The sequence below is a fragment of the Procambarus clarkii genome, chromosome 32 (assembly GCF_040958095.1).
Source record: "Procambarus clarkii isolate CNS0578487 chromosome 32, FALCON_Pclarkii_2.0, whole genome shotgun sequence".
In the NCBI taxonomy this organism is placed as follows: domain Eukaryota; kingdom Metazoa; phylum Arthropoda; class Malacostraca; order Decapoda; family Cambaridae; genus Procambarus; species Procambarus clarkii.
This window is the reverse complement of record NC_091181.1, coordinates 34743582-34762383: the sequence shown is the minus strand read 5'-3', so window position 1 is coordinate 34762383 and position 18802 is coordinate 34743582. Positions and strand designations below refer to the sequence as shown.

Genomic DNA, 18802 nt, shown 5'->3' with positions numbered 1-18802 from the left:
GTTCCAGCGCCGGACACGTCGCTATGGTCAGCCACTCCCTTACAGCCTTATCAGACAACAAAGGAAAAGGTATATTAAACAAAACGAAGAATGCTCTTGGGATGCTGGGGCGATGTGACCCCGCATAATGATGGCACGTATGGAGATAAAGGGTTAGGGGAGACCTCTTCTGTAGGGGACGGTGGGGTGGGAGAGGGGGGGGAAGGGGGTAGTAGTAGTGAGGGGTAGGTGAGGGGTGAGCCTCACCTGTCCTCACCTGGTGAAGGTGAGAGTCAGCTTCACCTGCCACTCTCCTCACTCTCATCTCCACATCTTATATAACCTTATGAACGCTTTGTTCCGCCTCTAAATCTCAAACTCAATTGATTTTATTTGAATGTGTGTCTTCCGGGTCATGGGTTGATACCTGGTTGATGGGGTTCTGGGAGTTCTTCTACTCGCCAAGCCCGGCCCGAGGCCAGGCTCGACTTGTGAGAGTTTGGTCCACTTACTCCCGTATATAGCAGTATGCCCGTTCATAATGCTGTATAAGCCTTCCCGCTCTCTCTTCTCTCTCTCTCTCCCTCTCCTCTCCCTTCCTCCTCCTTTTGGTCTCTCTCTCCTCTGGCATCCGTCAGTACAGTTAAGTGGCATCTTGGAGCGCACGACCCGTCTCGTGCCTTCTCAACAACATGTATCTCTAGTGTCTTAGTTAACCACCTAGAGGGCGGACACATGTGTGCTTAGAAATATATTTCTAAGCATACGTTTGGTTAAGGTACTCTGTACGCCACGGCGTGATGGGGGGGTTCGAACCAGGGTCGGGTCATAAGAGCCCTAGAGCCGCCAGTTTCTTCTTTCAGCGCCATAGTGTGGCGATCCAGAGAGGAAATGCACGAAAATGGAAATGCCCAGAGAGGAAAAGTTTTTGCATCCATGCCTCTATGGAACCCTCAGATGGCGGGGGTCCTGCCCGCCATCTGAGGAGCTGGAGGAGCTCTACAGCCTATGACAAGTAGCCTTGTACCCCCTGCAGGTAACCAATGTTGCAACCCTTTTTGTATGAATGTGAATGTAATCCCATTCTATGGTTGAGTACTCAATAACCAACTGGGCGATAAGAGAAGCGATATCGAACCTTGTGTATGTTGGCCGGACGGTAAGGTTATCTTGAGGTTATCTTGAGATGATTTCGGGGCTTTTTAGTGTCCCCGCGGCCCGGTCCTCGACCAGGCCTCCACCCCCAGGAAGCAGCCCGTGACAGCTGACTAACACCTAGGTACCTATTTTACTGCTAGGTAACAGGGGGCATAGGGTGAAAGAAACTCTGTCCATTGTTTCTCGCCGGCGCTTGGGATCGAACCCAGGACCACAGGATCACAAGTCCAGCGTGCTGTCCGCTCGGCCGCCTGGCTACCACTGTAAAAGCAGTACAATCACATTCTGTGGTTGAATGAACCCGCCACACTAAATGCAGACCACGTCTCTAACCCGCTCTACGGAGGACGTGGAAATGTATAAATGATGGTTAGAATTGTATGCATGCATGGCCACGTGCGGGGGAGGGGGGTAGACACGAATAAAACAGCCATACACCACACACCACAACAGCCATAAGAAACAAATAAAACAGCCATACACCACACACACCACAACAGCCATAAGAAACAAATAAAACAGCCATACACCACAGCAGCCATAAGAAACAAATAAAACAGCCATACACCACACACCAGCCATAAAACACAGCTGGCTCTGCCACACAGCCGCGCACCACCTCCTCCCACCCCGCCATAACTCAGGGCAAAGCAAATAAAGCAGTCCTTGAAGGGGGAGTGCTGGTGGCCCAGGTGTGTCAGCCTTGACCTTCACCGCTGGTCTCAGCGGATGCTCGCTACTTGGGGCCGGCACTCGAGTATTAGTGCATCCTCGAGGGCTAGTGAAACCATCGAGTGTCAGCGTATCCTCGACGGCTGGCCACCCTCGAGGAAGGGTAGTGTACCCCCCACATACCTGAAGTGGGTTCTGGGAGTTCTACTCACCACTTGTGGTAACTTAGTCCAGTGGGGGGTGTTGCTTGGAGCGGTGCACATAACTAAAAGCCTGTTGTTGACCAGACTACACACTAGAAGTTGAAGGGACGACGACGTTTCGGTTCGACCTGGACCATTCTCAAGTCGATTGGGAATGGTCCAGGTCGGACCGAAACGTCGTCGTCCCTTCAACTTCTAGTGTGTGGTCTGGTCAACATACTTCAGCCACGTTATTGTGACTCATCGCCTGCATAAAAGCCGGTTGGTTCGACACTTACAGCAAACGTGTAAGTTCTTGAACTTACACGTTACTAATTTGTTCTTGAAGACGTTCACTTTTGTTCAGGCATTATTCTTTATGCTTGCTGGGAGGGTATTGAACAACCGTAGACCTCTGATGTTCACGCAGTGTTCTCTGATTGTGCCTATGGCACCTCTACTTTTTCAATGGCTCTAGTCTGCATTTCCTGCCATACCGTTCACTCCAGTACTTTGTTATTTCACTTTTTAAAGTTGGGTCCTGGACTTACATACAAGCACACCATCAAGGGGTTATCCACTTTCCAGTGTTACCGCACCGTTGAGTCTCGGTGGGTGTTTCAGACTTTCAGACCTTCACTACTCAACGGACATAAGTCTTAGTTAACTTTTGTGACTCATGAGTGACTCGTGTTCTTGCGGCATTGAAGAATTAACCAACACACCTTCACTACTGCTACTATCACTGCTTGCTTAGGGTTCTAGGGTCTCTTGGGGCCCAAGCTGGGAGTCGACTTGAATCGACTTGAGAATGGTCCACCAGGACGGACCGAAACGTCGTCAGAGAGCGTGGAGATGGCAATTTCTCTTGATGTATCTGTTATTCTTCCTCGTGAATCTACTTGCTATTCTTGAATATTAAAGTCACTTTGATCGGACACTATTTCGATATTCTTATTTTTCTAACCCTTTACGAATCAATCCTATCTATTTCTGGAGCTGTAGTGAGCGCGCGTTCCTTAGCTCACTCTTAAATTATTTCAGTTTTCTTCGTCCCTGTTTTCTTTGTTCTTCCTATATCTTTATGGCTCATTAGGTACTTATCTCCCATCTGTGTTCCCTCGTTCCTGTCCGCCCTGTGTCAAATAATCTGTCCCTGTCTAGTTGGTAGAAACCGCCCAGTATTTTGTATGTCGCGATTATGTCCACCATGTCTCTTATTTCTTCAGTTAGCGTCTATATGGCCTCGGTTACAGTAATTGTAGTTTAAATCCAATGAAAACATAAAACAAATATATGCATGTGTTTAAGCGTGTTAAAACAACAGCAATTTATGATAAAACAACCGCAATTTATGATAAAACAACCGCAATTTATGATAAAACAACTGCAATTTATGATAAAACAACTGCAATTTATGATAAAACAACTGCAATTTATGATCTTTATGGTCGAAATAGAAATTCATTTTCGCCAAGCATATTCTGATAATTTCCACCAACAAGGCTGCACACACACACACACACACACACACACACACACACACACACACACACACACACACACACACACACACACACACACACTGGACACTCTCTTAGGGGCCTCGTAGCCTGGTGGATAGCGCGCAGGATTCGTAATTCTGTGGCGCGGGTTCGATTCCCGCACGAGGCAGAAACAAATGGGCAAAGTTTCTTTCACCCTGAATGCCCCTGTTACCTAGCAGTAAATAGGTACCTGGGAGTTAGTCAGCTGTCACGGGCTGCTTCCTGGTGTGTGTGTGTGTGTGGTGCGGAAAAAAAAGTAGTTAGTAAACAGTTGATTGACAGTTGAGAGGCGGGTCGAAAGAGCAAAGCTCAACCCCCGTAAAAACACAACTAGTAAACACACACACACACACACACACACACACACACACACACACACACACATGCACTTCTCGCCGGACACAACCCCTGACAAGGTGGTAACATAAACAAACGCCTATGTTTACAACTAATACCACGTTAATAACTACGGTAAACACAGGCACGCTTCCTCTTCTTGAGATATCTCGTGCTATCTCAAGATAGCGTGGCTTATTATTCCCACATGGTGTCAGCTTTACCTTGTGGCCCATTAATAAGAGCAGAGACATTAGAAGCAAATATAATACAAACAAATGATTACATTACACTAGAATTCAGGACACGGATAATTGTGAAAAGAATTATAGAGACATCAGCCCGCCGTTGTTGACAGTGTCAGCGCCGGGGTCAATGGCGCCAAATCTCGCTTCACAAATCTGTTAGAATGCGCCGGAGGGATTAGAGGGTAACGCAGGCAGACTGCACATTGATTGATGCAGATTAAGCCACCCAAAAGGTGGCACGGGCATGAATAGCCCGTAAGTGGTGGCCCTTTTGAGCCATTATTAGTATCAATAGATGATACTGGAGATCTGTGGAGGTGCGACTGCACCCTGCGTGACGGGAGATGTCTCCCGTGCTCACAGAGATACCTGGCTATCGTACTCATAAAGACAAGAGAGAAGGTGAGGGATGAGGCCGGTGAGGCCAAGGTGAGGTGAGGTCAGGCAGGTGAAAGTGAAAGACGTCTGGGATTATGAGTCACAATATATGTTTTTGAAGTATTAATTAAGGAAGACGGAGAGGAAGGGATAACAATAATGTTGACATTTCCTTGTATCCAAGTGTTGTATTATTCCTTAACTTCTTTCTACAACTACACGAGAAGTTTTTGAGGTTTTCAAACACATGGCGGCCTGTTTTCCTTCTCCCAGTATAAGGCTCTGGGGCCAGATTCACGAAGCGGTTACGCAAACACTTACGAACTTGTCCATCTTTTCTCAATCTTTGGCGGCTTTGTTTACAATTATTAAACAGTTAATGAGTTCCGAAGCACCAGGAGGATGTTTATAACAATAACAACAGTTGATTGGCAAGTTTTCATGTTTGTAAACTGTTTAATAAATGTAACCAAAGCCGTCAAAGATTGAGGAAAGATGTACACGTTCGTATGTACTTGCGTAACTGCTTCGTGAATCTGGCCCCTGGACCTCAGGTATTTACACATTTCTTTGGCGAAAGTATAGATATAAGTTGTATACTTTTAACCAAAATAACTCGTTAATTTTAAAAATACAAATGCTTATCAATAGGCAAATCAGTATTATTATATTAACAATCAAACATATTTATTTCAATTATGAAATAATATTAATGTTTGACAAAAATACAATCATTAGCGCGTTTTACGGGCTATTCGTGCCCGTGCCACCTCTTGGGTGGCTTAATCTTGATCAATCAATCAATTAGCCCGTTATAATCAGCCTAGGCTGCCACCCCCCTGTGTAAGTCGCGCTCAGAAACACACATTGTGTGTTTTGAACATTTTTTGAACACATTGAACACTTTTTGAACACATTGAACACTTGTGAGTGTTCAAGAAAAATTACGTATGGCAAGTTCTTGATTATTACTTTTCCCAGATCATTTAATATCAATTGATATCACTTGAGCTATAATATATTTGCCGTGAGAGGGGAGGGATGGTGAGGGATAGTGAGGGGAAAGTGAGGGAAGGTGAGGGATAGTGAGGGAAGGTGAGGGATAGTGAGGGGAAAGTGAGGGAAGGTGAGGGATAATGAGAAAATGTGACAGAGGTGCGTGAGCGTCCGCAGGAGGTCAAGAGGAGTCAGTCCTCACTCCTCTTGTGAGTATGGTGACTCATGTCTTTGTTGCTCTTATCAATATGACAAGTATGCTTTATAATATACTGTAATGTACTAACTAATCATACTCGTAATATAACTCATATACATTATATTACATTGTATACATACACGGTACAGGAATAAGGCCGTTAATCTGTTTCAAGCTATGTATACTTTGCCACAATTATTATAGGGGTACAGTTTGCATCTTTGCTACTGTGATCTTATTCCTCTAGCTGTAGTTTACCTGTAGTCGGTTTCGAGAATTCCTTTGCTCCCTACACCAGGCCCAGGACATGTTGGTAACTTGATCGGGTAGGCTGTTCCTCGCAACGGTCCGTACACATAATATCCTTGTGGATGGCAGCGGACGTTTTCTGAACGTCCCATTATTGCAGGCGCTACTTATGTTACTTGAAGGAATTTCGAAGAAATCTTTGAAGAAGTGCCAAGAGTATTCAAGGAACTCCTGGCTGCAAACCATTAAAAGGAATCCAATCACTAGGCCCCGTATGAATGTTCCTGTAGACGTTGAAATTATGGGTTACATCATGTTTCATTCCTCCAAGGGATACCTGATCAACCAGGCTATGATTCATACGTCAGGCTGCGAGCAGCTGCGTCCAACAGCCTGGTTAGCCAGTCCAGCAACGAGGAGCCCTGGTTGAGGACCGGGCCGCGGGGACGCTAAGTCTTGAAATCATCCCATCCGCAAGATAAGGTAAGGTATTTTTCAAATGTCTAGGTGAGGGAGTCATCTCCATTTCTAAAGTATTCTGTAGTTTTATAAGTCTCCAGCCACTTAAACTGGACGGGTGAGCGAGGGCCTCGCTTCTTACAGGTCGACGTTCAATCCCCGACCTTTTCAAGTGGTTGGGCACCATATCTTTTCTCCGCCCAATCTTAAATCCTTATCTTCATATCCCTTCCAAGTGCTGTATAGTCGTAAACGCTCTCTCCTTATAATTACCAATCACTTGCACTGGACGGTAGAGCGACGGTCTCCCTTCATGCAGGTCAGCGTTCAATCCCCGACCGTCCAAGTGGTTGGGTTCCATTCCTCCCCCATACCCCGGTCCCATCCTAAATCCTTATCCTGACCCCCTTCCCAGTGCTATATAGTCGTAATGGCTTAACACACTCTCCTGATATTTCCCTTCCCTTCCTCATAATTACCTTCATTAAGTCTGCTCCTAAAAATATCCTGGATAAAATGGTGTGCTGTGATAGTTAAAACATTGTCAGTATAGTGAAGAACATTCCACAGCGCTAGAAATAACGAGGAATGATGGTGCTTCGCGCGATTACAAAATAAAAATTGCATGTGCAACATTAACTGGCGATTCCATTGTCATTCCGAATTGCTGATCAAATTGAGATTCAGAACACAGTAAATATCGGCGTGCATAGGCCGATGAAATCTTTTGCAGGCGAGAAGAGATAGATAATTTTTCCTTCAATGACCTCAAGGTCTTGTCAATTAGAATCTTGGTAAAAAGCGAGGTCATCCAGGCTGGCTACCGTCTTATTCCTCACTAAGATCTCTCTAATCATGCTCTGTTAATCTTCAAAGCGTTTTACGTGTAGATTGTACCTTTATTCTGTTCATAAGCACTTCTGGCCCTGTGCGTCTCTGGTCTTATACAGCCGTAAAGTGAACTCGCAAGGTGTAAGTGTACTCGCAACATGGTGTAAGTGTACTCGCAACATGGTGTAAGTGTACTCGCAACATGGTGTAAGTGTACTCGCAACATGGTATAAGTGTACTCGCAACATGGTGTTTCTCTACACCAGTCTGTACTTTGTACAGGCTGACTCTCTACAACCAACTGCAAATGTTGATATGACAGAGCCAAAGAGACTCGAGAACATGCCCACCAGTTTATTTAAAACAGAAGTGGAACCCAAGAGCTGAGAACCAACCCCCACCCCACCTAAGAGTGTACAAAACCTCCCAATGTTAACAAGGCTAAGAATAACTTCCATTCTTCAGTCAGTCAAGCCGATACAATTATATAATCACAATATTATTTTGTCCCCAGCTCAGGCGATGATTGATGGATTCCGAAGGGACCAAGAATCAAATTAACACACACGATTCCAACAAGCAAGTCCGACTGGCCAAGTCGCGATCTATGCGCGCGTGTTACGTCAACAGCTGTGTTTGTTGACGCGAGATCCCCAGAGAGAGAGAGACCACATAGCCTAGCCTGGTGGTGTTGACGCGAGATCCCCCAGAGAGAGAGAGAGACCACATAGCCTAGCCTAGTCTGGTGGTGGTGATGGGGAAGGGAGATCCTGACGGTCCGTTGGGTACGGGCCCGCACAGCTCTTGTTTGCTTATGGAAATACTGGGAATGGGGGCACCGGAGGCGGTGTGCAAACAAATGTTGCTCTGTGTTGATGTGGGCGTAGTAACTGAAGACGCCTTCGACACAGTTGTGTGGCAGACTTCTCAGGTGTACACATGGGGTGTAAATCCGTTACTAGCCTTGCTCACTTTCTGACAACGAATATGCTTTTGACATTTAGGGAGACATTTTTACACGTTAGGCATATATTTTAGGCATTTAGGCAAATGTTTTAGATAATGAATATGAAATAGAGCAAAATGAACTATTGTTACCGGTGTGGGAGAAGCAGTTTCTCCAGAGATTCAGTTTACGATTTGAGAATTAAGATACTACAAAAAAAGAGAAAACGAGAACATAAAACAAAAAAAATATTACGAATAACATAAACAGCAAGCGTTTGTTGTACTCTGCAAACACAAGATAAGGTACTGAAAACGCAGATATACATTATTTTGTTTGCAAATTCTGACATTAAATCAGGCAGGAGGAGTATAAACAGTCTACAAAAGCAAGGCGTGTCAGATGTATTCGGGGGATACTGTAAAGTGATTGATAAAAAGATTAAGCCACCCAAAAGGTAGCACGGGCATGAATAGCCCGTAAAAAGGATACTGTAGTGAGCTCTTGTAATGGCTCTACAATACATGACACAAGTTTCTTTTAGGATACTCGCTAACGGCAATGTTTTTTGTTTTGCTTTTTTTTTGCTCTGGCGTCAATTGACCAGACCCTGAAAGGAATTATAACAGTAATTGCCAGTCGCATGACAAGGTGAGCAAGATAAACCCGAGTGTCGGTATCCTGGGAACCATGCCAGACCTGCGCCATGTTGTCTGTCTCTGTCTGTCTGTCTGTTTCTCTGTCTGTCTGCCTGTCTGTGTCTGTCTGTCTGTCTGTGTCTGTGTCTGTCTGTCTGTCTGTCTCTCTCTTCTCTGTCTGTCTGTCTGTCTGTCTGTCTGTCTGTCTGTCTCTCTCTCTCTCTCTCTCTCTCTCTCTCTCTCTCTCTCTCTCTCTCTCTCTCTCTCTCTCTCTCTCCCACCATCATAATAAGGTGGCGTAATTACTGTGTTCGCCCCTGACTGATAGCGGATGTTTACTGTTTTACCCCTGACACAAAACGTGACATACGAGGCATTGTCTCCTACGGTTTTATAGCGGTGTTCAGCGAGGCTCTGTCATGTCGGTCTCTCCACTACCTGGCATGACAAAGATGGTAAAAAAACTGTTTGTTCAGTTTGTAACCTCAGTATAATCAGGCAGTAATGATACTCATAATTGAAGTTAGAGAACAAGGAAGATTTCCCAATCGGTTTTAAAAGTCATCCTCAGGTGTACACACACACGTGTGTGTGTGTGTGTGTGTGTGTGTGTGTGTGTGTGTGTGTGTGTGTGTGTGTGTGTGTGTGTGTGTGTGTGTGTGTGTGTGTGTGTGTACTCACCTAGTTGTGTTTGCGGGGGTTGGGCTCTGGCTCTTTGGTCCAGCCTCTCAACCGTCAATCAACAGGTGTACAGATTCCTGAGCCTATTGGGCTCTATCACAGTTTCAAGTGTAGATATGATAGAGCCCAATAGGCTCAGGAATCTGTACACCTGTTGATTGACGGTTGAGAGGCGGGACCAAAGAGCCAGAGCTCAACCCCCGCAAACACAACTAGGTGAGGACTAGGTTTAAAACACACACACACACACACACACACACACACACACACACACACACACACACACACACACACACACACACACACACACATTAAACCTCACGTCACTGGGAGACAGAAGAGTTAGAGGGGACATGATCACGTACAAGATTCTCAATGGAATCGACAGGGTAGATAAAGACAGACTATTTAACACAAGGGACACACGCACTAGGGGACACAGGTAGAAATTGAGTGCCCAAATGAGCCATAGAGACGTTAGAAAGAAGTTAGGGGAAACATGATCACAACCTACAAAATTCTCAAAGGAATTGATAGGGTAGATAAACTGTTTAACACGGGTGGTACGCGAACTAGGGGACACAGGTGGAAACTGAATACCCAAATGAGCCAAAGGGACATTAGAAAGAACGTTTTTCTGTGTCAGAGTAGTTAACTGATGGAATACATTAGGCAGTAGTGTGGTGGAGGCTGACTCCATACACAGTTTCAAATATAGACATGAGAGAGCCCAGTAGGCTCAAAAAATCTGTACACCTGTTGATTGACAGTTGAGGCAGGACCAAAGAGCCAGAGCTCAACCCCCGAAAGCATAACTAGCTGAGTACACACACTTAAGAGGGCTTAACCAGCTCAAGTGACGGACACCACTTCTTCCGTACACACTATATTCATCACTGTAACCATCTTCCCCTATACATTATTTACATCACTGTAAGACTCTTTAAGTACACAACTTCCCTCTCCCTTCACCACCTTCTGTACCCTTCACCGCCATCCCTATTCTTCCCTTCCCTACCTGTCCATCACCACCTTCCCCACCATTCACCACACTCCCTCCACTCCACCACCTTCCCAACCTTTCACCTCCTTCACTTCATCCTTGCAATCTCAGTGGGAATGTTGTCTTATTTAGCAACACTAGAAACAGACCGGATGAAGACCAGCGACCCTGCAAAGTTTGGCGAAGATAGACTGAGAGAGAGAGAGAGAGAGAGAGAGAGAGAGAGAGAGAGAGAGAGAGAGAGAGAGAGAGAGAGAGAGAGAGAGAGAGAGAGAGAGAGAGAGAGAGATTTAAACCTCCATTGGCACGACCAGGCTGGACCTCGGGTCTTTCACTGACACGACCAGACTGGACCTCAGGTCGTCCACTGGCACGACTAGACTAGACCTCGGGGTCGTCCACTGGGACGACCAGGCTGGACCTCGGGTCGTCCACTGGCACGACCAGGCTGGACCTCGGGTCGTCCACTGGCACGACCAGGCTGGACCTCGGGTCGTCCACTGGCACGACCATGCTGGACCTCGGGTCGTCCACTGGCACGACCAGGCTGGACCTCGGGCAAGTGCAAAACCTAATTAAATTCTCATTCCAAGAATTCTTCGTGAGCCAATCAAGGATGTTGCAAGCCAGACAAATTAGTTGATTAGTTTACATCCCCCTCCATCCATCCCCCCCCCACACTCTTCTCACCATCCATCCCCCCCTTTCACTCCCTCCCTCTCCCCCCCATATTCTTCACCCCCTCCCTCTCCTTCCCCATTCCCTTTCTCTACTTCCTCGTCTCACACCTTCACCTTTCCCGCCTGTCCCAGAATACACTTCCTCGTTCCTACATTAATCCATTGCTAATGTTTACTGTCTTTTACTATCCTCTTTTCCCCATGTGTACGAACGTACCTCAATTTCTTACTCCCTTCTAAATTCCGTATTCGTCGCCTAGTCTCTCGACAGTTGGGTGGGTGTGGAGCAAGACTAGTGACTCACCATAGATGAAAGTGACTTGTATAGTGACTATATATATATATATATATATATATATATATATATATATACATATATATATATATATATATATATATATATATATATATATAAATAAAAGGGAAGGGGGTGGTAGGAGAAAAGCACACAGAAACTGTATTGGAGGGGACCTACATTCCCTCCAATGCGTTATGTGTGGTTTCCTCCGAGGCTATGGGTCCCCCTTCTTCCAGCCAGAGGTGGTACTCCCTATATATATATATATATATATATATATATATATATATATATATATATATATATATATATATATATATATATACACCCGTCTGTGACATTCATCAATGTTTCCCATTGTTGTGTTTTTCAAGAGATCCATAACCTTTAAGCACCTTTTTGCATTATTATTTTTGTATATATATATATATATATATATATATATATATAGTCGAGCCAGGCTCGACTTGTGAGTCTAATGCCTGGACATTCAATAATATACCGCGTGAGATCATGAGACAGTTCCCACTCACAGAGTTTGCACCTGGAGTGTTCAGGGTTGTGAAGTCCATCTGTAGTCACCTGCCACAGGTAACAGTGACCACCAGGCCTCCTTTTTTTGTTACACGTCACCAGACGTGTAAGCACCAGACGTGCTGCTTAGCCAGTAGCAGCTGTCTAACTCCCTATTTACTGCTAGGTGAACAGGGGCATCAGGGTAAAAGAAACTCTGCCCATTTGTTTCCGCCTCCGCCGGGGATCGAACCCGGAGCCTTAGGACGACGAATCCCGAGCGCTGTCCACTCAGCCGTCAGGCCCCAAACCTGATCCTGGCAACCACTGTGTCGTACTCTGTTCAGCCCATGTTTCGTGCATATACAGCGTGGCCCAAAAGTACGGTAATACTATTTTATTAATACAATCATAAGCAAAAATTAAAATTAAAATAATAACAAAATTAATCCAATACAGGAATTCAAAATATTCCAACTAAAATGTATTAGTATTAATATTGGTATTGTCTTTATTTAAATTTTCACATATGACTTAATAAATTAAGTGTTACGATCAAGTACCTTGTTGGGGCCAACCTGTTTAGATGTCAGATCTAAACCATTACTCTCATGCTGGGGCTCTCGAGCCTTTGACTCTGAATTCTCCCCCTATCAGACCAGAGTGCTTGGAGCAATACAGTCTTGACAGCGGAGGTGGGGATGCACTGGCCTAGCTCAACTTCATCTTTGTTGCAGGCAAATATGGCTCCTACTTTCACTTTCACTCAAACTAAAGTCTACGGGATACAAGAACCACAAAACAGTGCAGATGACGGCCCAACACGGATGATGGTCCATCACAGCCTCGCCCAATTCCCGCCCTTTTTTGGGGGCCGGGGGGGGGGGGGCGGAGTACAGAAGCCCCCAGCCCTCAGCTTCGCCTCCTCTTCTCTGCTGACCCTCCCTGCAGCCATATTTCCTTCCCTATAACCCACCTCCCCTCCCCACAGCCTCGCCTCCTTATGTCAGCTCCCTCCCTCCCCCATCCCTGCAGCCTGGCCTCTTTCCCTCAGAACGTCCCCCCCCCCTCTCCGCCTCACCACCTTTTCTCAATCCTCTTTTGTGGTTCTCTGTTCTCCCAGTCTATCTTTCCATGGTTTAAGTCTCCCATGTACTATTCCTGCAGGCAACCAAAGCTGCTGTATTGTATTAATGGTTGCCATGCTGTTTATATCATACTACTGTTTGGGTCTTCTCTCATTTAATGGTTATAAATTATTGCTACTATTATCTTAGGTATCCCGACCAGGAGGCCTGGTCGGGGACTGGGCCGCGCGGACGTTGAGCCCTGAAATCATCGCAAGGTAAAGTTACCCCCACCCCCCTTCCCATTGTCACAGTTCCTGTTGTGTAGTCTCTGAATCCTTCACAGCCCGGGATATCCATCTCTTCGAAACTCTAGTTCTTCCTTATCAGCAGGGTCATTCCCCCTCCTCCACTTCCTTCTATCCATTTCCTTACAATATAGTAGTCCTGCAGAAACACTGCATTCGTTATGATGCCTGACAATTTTGTTCCTGTGAGTGATATTACATTTGGGGTATCATCTTCTTGTGACATTTCCTCTGGTTTACTTCCTTTATTTCTAATCCCATCTATGTTTGAGTACATTACCTTGAAGCTCACTTTCCTATGTCCATAATCACATACTCTCCTCACTAGTGTAGGAAGTTGTCCTATGGGCAGGATTATTTAGGAACAGGAATACTAACTACCATATGGCAGCTGTCCTGTGGTTTGGAGGGAGTTAGAGTGGGGGATGGGGGCTTAGGGCTTTCCTAGGCCTGCTTGGGGCAGGAGGATGACCAAGGGATGGAGGAGGCAACAGCTACTTGGGGTGAGGGGGGGGGGGGATGGAGGATTTGGGTAACAGGGTGATCACTGTATGGGGGCAAAGAGGGGCCCAGGCTTGGTGTTAGAAGGGGGGGGGTGTTGCATTTTTCTCAGGGGTTGCTAAATTGCTGGTTGTGGGTTCCCCACTCCCCTCTGGGATTGTTGGGTAGGACACTTGTCTTTCCCTGGTTACCTTCCCTCTCCCTGAGCCTCTTCTTTGCTTTCAGCTGCTCGGATTCTCTGGTGCCTAGCCATGCCCCTCTGGATATGATTTTTTTATATTCCATTACATTTTGAGTTTGCTCTTCTTTACTAGAATTTCCTCTTTTATGCCCATGTTCGTGAATGCTATTTTTATCAATCGTGTGTGTGTGGGGGGGGGGGAGGAGTCTTGGTCTGTGTTTGTGTGTAATATTATACAGACACATTACTGAGCCAGTTGGGCAGCTGGTATCTCGTCACTTTCTTTTTTTTATCTGTGGAGCATCAAGTAACTAACTCTAAGGATCTTACGTCTCATGTTAAAGCGACCAACGACCCCAAAGCAGTTCTCATGCATAACTTTCCTGTCTTGGCCGAAAACCTAACATTTTAAGGCATAGTTATTAATGATTATTGTAAAATTCAAAACAAAAGGCTCAATGTCAAAGCGTAATATTCTGTGTTTCTGCAAATCACATGAATTGTCGCCACTCAAATATCAGCGCATGACGAATTTGGCATCATGGTACTCAACACCTGGGGTTCACAATGTGTAATATCATATGATATAACAATGCTTCACATAAAATAATATTAACTATTGATAATGTAAAGTTTTCCTAGTAAAATGAATGTACAAATGATTATATAATGCATATCATTAAAACAAAAAGATATACTAAGTCTCCTACACCTGCAGGAATGGCCCACGAGCAACCTAAAGACCTGGAGGTTATCTGGAGATGATTTCGGGGCTTTAGTGTCCCCGCGGCCCGGTCCTCGACCAGGCCTCCACCCCCAGGAAGCAGCCCGTGACAGCTGACTAACACCCAGGTACCTATTTTACTGCTAGGTAACAGGGGCATAGGGTGAAAGAAACGTTGCCCATTGTTTCTCGCCGGCGCCTGGGATCGAACCCAGGACCACAGGATCACAAGTCCAGCGTGCTGTCCGCTCGGCCGACCGGCTCCCTGCCTCTCACTGGAAAATGTTATCTAAATTAGACAGTCTGTCTGACCCACTTATTTGTTTATTCGTTTCCTTCAAGTATGTAAGTGATACGCGGAATGGCAAGCGAGGCTTCCTCTTGCCCCGCCCGCCCGCAGTTCCCCATCCACCAGGCTGCCAGCGCTCCTGGGATAGTTGATAAAGCGAGCCAGGAGAATCACCCCAACATAAAGATTCCACAGAGGCTTACACTCCAGGTGGATGGAGTTACTCACCTAGTTGTACTTACGGGGAATGAGCTCCGGCTCTTAGGTCACGCCTCTCGACTTTTAATCGATTGATGTACAGGTCTCAGAGCCTACTGACACCAGTCATTAGGACATTCTAGTGGACCAAACTCTCACAAGTCAAGCCTGGCCTCGGGCCGGCCTTGGGGAGTAGAACTCCCAGAACCCCATCAACCAACCATATCTACATTTGAAGCTGTAAAGAGTATGCATCCACTTCTCTTCCATCGTTCCTAGTTCACGTACCCGACTGGTATGCTAAATACTCCCCTCTCCATTCCCATCAGTATGTTGCGTACAGCGATCATGTCTCCACGGCTTCTTTTCTTTCAGAGACGGGAGGTTTAACTCCTTTGAGTTTTTTCTCGTCTCCTACAGTTTAAACAATTATGATAAGAAACAGGAAGGGTCGGAAATTATTGGATTAGACGACCGATAGCTGGAAGTTCTGTCAAAAGACCACGACCTCCCTCAACCAGCACCCGTAGACGCTAATTTTATTTATTTATTTATTTAAATATACAAGAAGGTACATTTGGATTGTGAGGAGACATAGCATAGTAATTATATTCTTGTAACGCCACTAGTACGCGCAGCGTTTCGGGCAGAAACGTACTCCCCTGTACTAATACTCCCCTAATAAGTAATTAGTACACATCCACACATACACCAGGCCCTTAGCGATGCTCAGGAAGATGATCAGTCCTAGAGTAGCGAGGAAGTGGAAGGTGTTGGGATGATAAATGAGGCTATTCCTTACATGGCATCACAAGTAGGCAAGACGAAGCTCACCTATGCTAGACGCCACAAAGTTTGTGAACCAGTCTCAGGCGCTGAAGTTCGATTCCTGCTAATACAGCTAGACGCACCAATGCAACTGTGGCATGCGGTTACCTTTTTTTTCGGCTGTGTATTGAGCAACATTTTATATAACTCCCTTCCATATATATATATATATATATATATATATTACATACATACAAGAGTTTTCACATTCTTGTACAGCCACTAGCACGCATAGCGTTTCAGACAAGTCCTTAATTCAAATTTTCCCCGGAATACGAGCTGCCAAATCGTTTAACAACCAGGTACAGCTTCACTGCTGGGTGAACAGAGGCTACAGCTAAGGATTGGCGCCAAGTAAAGCCTCCCCGGCCAGGATACGAACCCAGGCCAAAGCGTTTGTGAAACGTCAGGCGAGTGTGTTACCAACATTACCTTATGAGTGCGAAACAACCTGGAAAACGTCATTTTTCCATCCCCTCTTAGTTGATGTTATGGAGGAGGGGGGGGGGACTCGTCCCAGCAGCACCGGGAGGGGGGGGGCCTCGGCTCAACAGCACTGAGGAAGGGGGGAGGGACTCGGCCCAGCATCACTGGGGAGACTGGGCCCAGCAGCACTGGGGGGGGGGGGGGGTCGGCACAGCATCACTAAGGGGGGGGGGGGAAATCGGCCCAGCAGCCCTGGGAGGGAAGGGGGGAAATCGGCCCAGCAGCACTGGGGAGACTCGGCCCAGTAACACCGGAGTCATGAAAAGCACAATAAGCAGGGCCAGTACCATGAGCAGGGGGCGAGAAGTACCATGTGCAGGGGGCGAGAAGTACCATGAGCAGGGGGCGAGAAGTACCAGGAGCAGGGGGCGAGAAGTACCAGGAGCAGGGGGGCGAGAAGTACCAGGAGCAAGGGGCGAGAAGTACCATGAGCAGGGGGCGAGAAGTACCATGAGCAGGGGGCGAGAAGTACCATGAGCAGGGGGCGAGAAGTACCATGAGCAGGGGGCGAGAAGTACCATGAGCAGGGGGCGAGAAGTACCATGAGCAGGGGGCGAGAAGTACCATGAGCAGGGGGCGAGAAGTACCAGGAGCAAGGGGCGAGAAGTACCATGAGCAGGGGGCGAGAAGTACCATGAGCAGGGGGCGAGAAGTACCATGAGCAGGGGGCGAGAAGTACCATGAGCAGGGGGCGAGAAGTACCATGAGCAGGGGGCGAGAAGTACCATGAGCAGGGGGCGAGAAGTATCATGAGCAGGGGGCGAGAAGTACCAGGAGCAGGGGGCGAGAAGTGCCAGGAGCAGGGGGGCGAGAAGTGCCATGAGCAGGGGACGAGAAGTACCAGGAGCAGGGGGCGAGAAGTACCAGGAGCAGGGGGGCGAGAAGTACCATGAGCAGGGGACGAGAAGCATGATGAGCAGGGGGCGAGAAGTACCATGTGCAGGGGGCGAGAAGTACCATAAGCAGGGGGCGAGAAGTACCATGTGCAGGGGGCGATAAGTACCATGAGCAGGGGACGAGAAGCATGATGAGCAGGGGGCGAGAAGTACCATGAGCAGGGGGCGAGAAGTACCATGAGCAGGGGGCGAGAAGTACCAGGAGCAGGGGGCGAGAAGTACCAGGAGCAAGGGGCGAGAAGTACCATGTGCAGGGGGCGAGAAGTACCATGAGCAGGGGGCGAGAAGTACCATGTGTCGGGGCGAGAAGTACAGTCCGCCGTACAGAACAGTGGAGTAAGAACAAACAGTACAGGAGTGGGTTGCCTGGGCAAGGCCGAGGACCCGCGATGCTAGCAACAGTAGGGCTGACCTGGCCCGTGAGTGGCCCCTAGTTACTTGCAGTAGTAGCAAGGCGCCCCAGACAGAAGAAGACAGTCCCGGGGTGGTCCACCTTACCTTGGGCTCTCGGAGTTCCACTTGAAGCGTCCTCTGCCCTATTCACTATGTTCAAGTGACTAGAAGAGTAGCCTGGTGTGGCCACTATGGTCCACACGAGCCATACAGTAGCAACAGCCACTAGGATAGCTGAGGCCAAAAGGCCTGACCAATGTGGTGCACTTGTCATGCTGGCTGGCCTCGTGTACAAGTCCAACTCATCTCACGCGCGTGTGAGCACCCACCAACAGCGGCGTCCTAACCCTCGCACTGTCACTGCGGCACTGACTGGCTCACTCCCTGACTGGGAGGTGGGTAGCTGCCCCGCCGCTCTCCCTGCCCGGGCTCCTCCTCCTCCTAACACCAGTCTGTTTCCTCCACCCACTGTATTATTTCCCGCGCTCATTACACCCGCTCAATTTACACTCTAAATACAACATTATGTCTAAGGAGGGAGTGGTAATTATCTTAATTTCGAGGATGGTCGTTATCACTGTAGCCATACTAATTCCTAACTTGCTTTCATGAAAGACAGGGATAAAAATAGGTATATTGATGAATAATATTGTATACACAAATCAGGTTTCTTTTTTTAATGTTAGTTACATTAAATTTTGTATCTAACTTACCAGAATTGTTCATGTCAGGCGAAGCAGAGATTAGGCTAAGTTATTGAAGTCTTGATAGCTACATCTTTATTTCTTTTTACATTACTAACAATGCTAATAGTATAAAATGGACTTTCTTGTGAGCCACAGTTCATATTTTGCTGCTATGTCTACTAGAATTTTAGAGGAGGGATTAAAGCCTAATCTTGAAATATATATATATATATATATATATATATATATATA

At 46.7% G+C, this 18802-nt stretch overlaps 1 protein-coding gene across 1 annotated transcript in view; it reads right to left on the bottom strand.

The window, feature by feature from the left end:
- LOC123759412 (ADAM metallopeptidase with thrombospondin type 1 motif A) overlaps positions 1-18227 on the bottom strand; it is a 353349-nt gene extending 335122 nt beyond the window's left edge. The window contains 1 exon segment of the mRNA XM_069335228.1: positions 17970-18227. Coding sequence (XP_069191329.1) covers positions 17970-18138 — 169 coding nt within the window. The 5' untranslated portion in view covers positions 18139-18227.
- Positions 18228-18802: the final 575 nt, after the last annotated feature.